This window comes from Ascaphus truei, chromosome 3 (genome assembly GCF_040206685.1).
Source record: "Ascaphus truei isolate aAscTru1 chromosome 3, aAscTru1.hap1, whole genome shotgun sequence".
Classification (NCBI taxonomy): domain Eukaryota; kingdom Metazoa; phylum Chordata; class Amphibia; order Anura; family Ascaphidae; genus Ascaphus; species Ascaphus truei.
Genome location: NC_134485.1, coordinates 332926765 through 332933016, shown reverse-complemented (window position 1 = coordinate 332933016; position 6252 = coordinate 332926765). Strand labels below are relative to the sequence as shown.

Sequence of the window (6252 nt, the reverse complement as noted above, 5' to 3'; positions counted from 1 at the left end):
TACCTTTAATTAGTGTTTATAATCTGGGTACACTCAATAGATGTCGTTTTTATTACACCAGTGGTTGGTGATCTTCCGTTTTACTCTGTGGGGATTCCCCTCGCTCCGCTCTGCATCTGGGTGGCCATGAAGACAGGATTGCTTTTTCCTCCTCTAAGAGTGTCTCGTCTCCATGGCGACCAGTGGACGACACACCCGTATCACATGATGTGACGCTAGCAGTCTGACGTCATGCGAGGCAACAACGTCTTCCTTATGCAACTGCAGTTAGGCAAGGTAGGTGATTAGCTTGGTCATATATATGTGATTTATATTTCATGTTTAAGCCCTCACCTTGCCAAAAGCTGCCTGTTGCAGCCGAAACGTTGGATTTTATGGCTTATTAAAACACCTTGTTTTATTCAAGGCCGTTGTGCACATGCTGTTTTTCTGGTTGCATTACTATCACTTGGGATTCTGCAGGATGTTCCCTTTCAGCAAGGAGCATGCACATTATAGATTTATAGGACTCATTTCTGAAGTGTGTCTGCATGACCCTACTTTCTGCAATTGGTTAGCACAACCATAGAATTGTACGTGTGGTACCTAATATATATTAGTAAGTTAACTACTGACTCGATAAGCATGAAATATTTATACACGTCACACTAAACACAGTATTTTTCGTTTTCAAGCATAATCAATTTATTAAACAGTATCAAAGTAATAAAAATAATAATATACAAATAAAATAGAAAATACAATAGATAGAGACAGTGGTGGTGTCATACACCACTTGCAGGTGCTGCTAGTCTGAGAAACTTGTGAAACAATCAGCAAATGTAATGAAATTGACATTTAATGGAGACTTTGCTCAAAATGTTCATTATTATTCTTGTGCTCCATCCAGACTTTCAGCTTGGCACTATGGCATTGTAACATAATAAAACTGGATGGTTACTGACTGTCTCTGTCTAAATTTAAATCTTTAGGTGCATAATCTTTGGTAGGTGATCTATCTGGTGTCCATTAAATTAATTCTTTTGTTGCAGGAAAAATAAGCAAGATATCATTTTGCTGCTCCTTTGGCCACATGTGAAAGGCTTGGAAACACCAAGAATAAGCTGATGTTATGATGGTAGTTGTGCTACTAGCCTTGTAAGAGCATCTTGCTCAATGTGCTACATTGTTACAGTCATGCACATTCTGCGTACTGAATCAACTTTAAGAAAGTCGCCACATACTGTAGTAGTCTTTCCTGCAAAATGACCCAATGGTCAAGTGCTGTGAAGCTTTGGCGATGATTCCCTTGATTTCTGCAGGTAATCGTGAAACCCTTTCACTCTGTTTTTGTCTGTCCTACCAGATCTAAATGCCTAAGAGACAAGCCAGCTTCTCTCTGTTTGGCTTTAACAAGTGGCAGAAGTATCTGACCCTTAGCTGCATCCACAGGCTTCAACAATCATGTCAGGAATGTCCGTCTTGAGAATGTTGTTATTTCTATCAAAATAAAGCATGGACAAAGGGCGCCTCTTGGTGGGAACGCAACAAGAGTTCCCTACTGTCTGGATATTGTTGGCTTTAATGAGATTGAATACTGTGGTGTGGAATGAGGCAGCCATGCCTGGGGCACCAGCCATGTGCATCGGGCAATTGCCCATGCAGTAATTTATCTGGTATCCCTCTGGTTTTATAATCCAATCGTTCCACCCAATGTCCTTGAAGTCCACATAGTAGTCTTTCCTGCAGCACAGATTGGAGTTCTGATCACAATTGAGACTTCTCTTTTTAGCATGGTGGCTTCTTTCCCTTACTTTGGCTTGGGCCACTAGGAAAGGCTGATGGGAGTCACTGGGGTTGACCAAGACTGGCATGTCTTGACATCCTTCACATTCCAGTTCCAATTTCAATCTCTTATTTCCTCCATCGAAGAACCTCTGGAGCATTGGTGTTAAGGCGAATGTTTGCCAACCACTCCATTTTGGCTCCAGGCGTTTTTCACTAATTAAAGTGCGAGGAAAAAATGCTTCTTGGGTCAAGTGTAATCGGACAGTCTGATTGGTCTGACTGGTTCTGTTAGACTTGAAGAAGATCCAGAGATGAGCCTGGAGAACATGTACATTTTGCTCCTTTTCTCTGGTGAACTGAAAGTTCAATATAGTGCTGACTTCATTGTTATATTCTGCAGAGAGATAAAAGAAAACACTTAAATGATTAGTATCTAACTATTAAAATCAATGTTGCACCGTATAGTCACATAAAATGAACGTTAGAGTGAAATAGCCCTTATGCTGTTGGACTTTGAATAGGGAAAAAAGGTTCAAGCTGAGTTCCTGCTTTATTGGTCAAGTCCCCTTATCTCCCTGTGGCTAGTGTGTCTGGTAAATAGACATTATTATTGACTGATATATTATTATTGTCTAGTCACTTGAAGCCCCTTGCCCAACAGCCTACTGTGCCCCTGTTAAAAGGAATAAATAAATGGAGGCAAAGTAACACAGTAGAGCAGTGACACAGTTCATTTGTCTGAGGTTTACAGCACATAAAAATATCACTTGTGAGCAAATTCACGTCTCGCATAGGTCAGTAACCCTTCTTTTCTCCATTTTATCTTAGCATAAAGTGCTTCCACTGCAGCTAGGAATTCTGGGAAATGACATGCAAATGAGCACACAGTGTGGGGTTTTGTCACTTTTTACACACCAAAACTTGTGATTTACAACACACTGTGTGCTCATTTGCATGTCATTACCCAGAATCCTTGGCTGCATTGGAAGCATTGTATGCTGAGAGATAATGGTGAAAGGCAGGGTTGCAGACCTATCTGAGACGTGAATGTACTCACAAGTAGTATTCTTTTATTCGCTGTATACTTACGTGGAAGATTCTTGTCACTTTTGTATCCACCATAACTTAGTTAATGCATGGTCGAAATTCTCCTCAAACGGACGCAGATACTGATACTGACCATTAGATGTCCCCCCCGCCTGCCTCTATTTTGGGCACTGAATACATGTAAACTACTGTAAATCATTTTTGAAACCCTGTTTGAGGTGAATTCGGAATATGACCCATTTTAAGAATGTCTCTAAATTAGCTATATTAATCAAGATTGTAACTGATATAAGGAATTACAGTATGTACTGCATGGAACGAGACAGAAAGCAGAAGGCTTGTGTAAAGGAACTTAAAAAAAAAGACTGATATTAAAAGGACAGGCTGTGAATAAATAAGGAGCAGTATCATTAAATCACTATCTACGTTTAGTTTCTTAGGGACAGGTTCTGCTCCTCCTGGTTTTATGTGTCTAATATAAATGAATCTCCCCAATGGGGAACTCCAATGAGCCTCCCTGAAATACATGTCTAATTGGAAAAAAAAGTAATGCTCTCAGAATTGTAAGCTTGTAAAAGAAGAAAGTATGGAGAGAACATCTTTTGATATGGAGGAAAATATATATATTTAAGTCCTATAGTTCTCGAAGAAATATTTTGTATGGGAAAGTTTGTGCATACTGCAATGTGTTTTATTAATGTAATGCCTGTGGAAGAGCTTTCAAGATTGCATATGTGCACTCCTCTGTTGCATAAGAGAGGAGGAAGATGCAAACATGATAAATAAAAATCAGAAAAATAGAGGCACATTTGAGGAAAGAGCATTAAAGAAATGATTTTTTTTAGGCCAAAATGTACCTACAGATGTAGCAAACCTTATTTCTCCCCTTAGTGCACAATACTGTACGAAACACCACAGTAAATAACACGTGCACAACATGCCCATAAGCGTTGCTTTTAATCGTGCCTGCGTTAACGGAAGCGGTAACAGAAGTGGTAACATCTGCTATATCTGTAAATCGAGACGTATTATTTACTAGAGTCTCCCGGCTTCAAATGTTGGGGTAAAACCAGTGCAAATATCATCAGCATATTTATTGAAGACAAGAAATCTCATTGAATCAGTTGGATTTTTTTTCCTTTGCTAAATCTGATGCAATATTTTCGCTTTGGCTTTGACCCTGTTTTGCAATCTGGAGACTTTTGTAAATAATCCCTTATACAGCTCTGGAAAAGTGACATAGTTAATGGGAGTGGATGTAATATAAAGTGTAAACAAGGGACTGCAGAGATACTTAAAGTATACACCTTTTTTTTTTTATACCCAACACTTTCTGGCAAACAGTTATAACATTAGAGAAAGCTGTAGTATATTTGGAGAGCGTGATACCATAACATTGTAACTTAAATATATTTAGATATTGTGTATGGTATTATAACTTTCTTTATGTAATTTTAAAATGAGGCAAGTATTCAAAATTAAAGTGAGAATACAGGGGGAAGAAACACAGCAACAATTACCACTTATTTCCTGACACACACTGGTGGCAAACTTTTTTTTTTAAATAAAATCGGTGAACTCATATTTGATTATTGTCCCCATAATGTCATACTAAGGCATTCAATATGGGGAGGGGGTTGTGAAGTTTTCATTCAGAGGATTGTAAAGAGTCCCTTACCTGATTCTGCAAAGCTGATGATCTCATAGCTGTGCTGGTCCATTTCAGAGGTCTCAGAATTACTGTCCCAGCTGGGGGACCCAAAAAGTCCTTCCATCCTTGACTTTGTCAAGTGCAGTCTGCGCAGGGCATTAGCTACAGCTCCCCGAGGGATTGGGTGTGTGATGTTGGGTCTCTCCTTTAAGTGCAGCTTTTGCAGGATCTGCTGCTTAGCAAGCTCCATCATCACCTCTTTGTCTTGCACTCCACAGGATGGACACTCGGTTCTCCTGCCCACTCCCTGGGTAGAAGCTGCCCAAGCACCTAGCAAGGTGAGCAGGTAAAAACAAATGCCTTCTCTCTGTGATCTGGGATCCATCAGAGCAAAACACTCAGTGGTAAACCTGACAGAAGAGGAGAAGGTTATCTGATGGTTAAGAGATGCCTTCTTTTCTTTGTCCAGTCCCTTACACCTTCTCAGGGCTTCTGTGGCTGTGCCTCCCACAAAGCCAGCATCCTGCTTTTAAGAGAAATCTGGTCCAGCATTAACTGTCATGTGGCTAGTGAGGGCTGGGATTAGCTCCCATGCTCCCCTGTAAAATGACAGGTCAAAGATAACAGTTCATAGAATAATAGAACCCCACTTAAGCTTGGTGGATCTGCCCACAGGAGAGGCAATTTGAGAGTTCTTAATGGCAGGGCAAGGAATGACAGTAGGAGTAAAGTTCCCCCTCAAGCGTGATGACTGATCACAGCAAGTACAGTGCTTTTCACACCCCAGGGAATTTGGAAATCCTGGAGTCAAAGGGAGCCCTTGTTTGGATAGTTCCAGCCTCTGTCCTTGTTGCCTTGGCTGTGCAGATTTGTCTCGCCCTATACCTTCACTTTAATGGGTGTTGCAGGTGAACAAGTAACCTGCAGCATGAAATCACTTTTGAATCTCAGCAGCCTCTCCCTCCTGTCACAGTGCCCTATATAAGGCAGCTCAGCATTACACTCTCACCTCCTCCCCTTGGAGCATAAATCTGTCATAAAGCTTCTGTACTCTGTGACTGTTGAATACATTGACCCGTCCCATTGGCACTGTCTGCCAGTTGGAAAGCACAGCCTCCTGCTATCAAGGATTGGCTGCTCCTCTCCCCCAGTCTTATTTACACCCCCTCCCTTGTCAAAACCAAAAGCACATGGAGAACAAGGTGCCTGTCCTAGGGCAGATAAGTGGCATCCAGACTCAGTTGATGCAATAAATGACATAGGATTTCAACTATTTCCCATACACCATGTCTCTGTACCCACATGAAGCAACACATATGAATATTTTGTGTTAGAAAGGTGTCTGTAGAAGTATAACAACTAAGGGTGGGCATTTTCACTGGTGTTTTGAAACTACATTTTTTTCCAATGTTTTGGTTTTGCTTTTGCCAAAACTCGATTTGTTAAGGATATTTAAAGAATTATTTTTTTTGAAACGTTAACTTTTATGCTCTGCCTTAATTTGAAGATATATGTATATATTTAGAGATGCGTGTGTGTGGGTGTGTATGTATGTATATAGCTCCCATATATATATCTACAGTGGTGTAGCTGGACATGTGCGGTTCCCTGGGCAAAATATTGCTGGCTGCATATGCGCTATAGGCGTTTGCTGGTAACACATGCACAAGCAGCCAGCAAGTGCCGATCGCGCATGCTCCGTCTGTCAGCATGGTTACCCTAGAGAGTGGGGTGCCCCCCAAGAGTGCTGGCCCCGTGCTGCTCGGGCTATAGCTACACCACTGTGT

The 6252-nt window shown here is 41.0% G+C and overlaps 1 protein-coding gene across 1 annotated transcript; it reads right to left on the bottom strand.

Moving 5' to 3' along the window:
• Window positions 1–686: 686 nt before the first annotated feature.
• Window positions 687–5490, bottom strand: LOC142489916 (inhibin beta B chain-like). Its single transcript, XM_075591523.1, has 2 exons — window positions 4493–5490; window positions 687–2161 (listed from the first exon to the last, which is right to left on the bottom strand). The coding sequence occupies exons 1-2, from the start codon at window positions 4848–4850 to the stop codon at window positions 1416–1418; spliced, it is 1104 nt and encodes a 367-aa protein (XP_075447638.1). The 5' UTR covers window positions 4851–5490; the 3' UTR covers window positions 687–1415.
• Between the last annotated feature and the right edge of the window lie 762 nt (window positions 5491–6252).

Coding starts and splice junctions, on each gene's coding strand:
- LOC142489916 (XM_075591523.1), bottom strand. CDS start 4,850: ATGGATCCCAGATCACAGAGAGAAGGCATTTGTTTTTACCTGCTCACC. Junction 2,162..4,492: donor CATCAGCTTTGCAGAATCAG/GTAAGGGACTCT, acceptor ATCTCTCTGCAG/AATATAACAATGAAGTCAGC.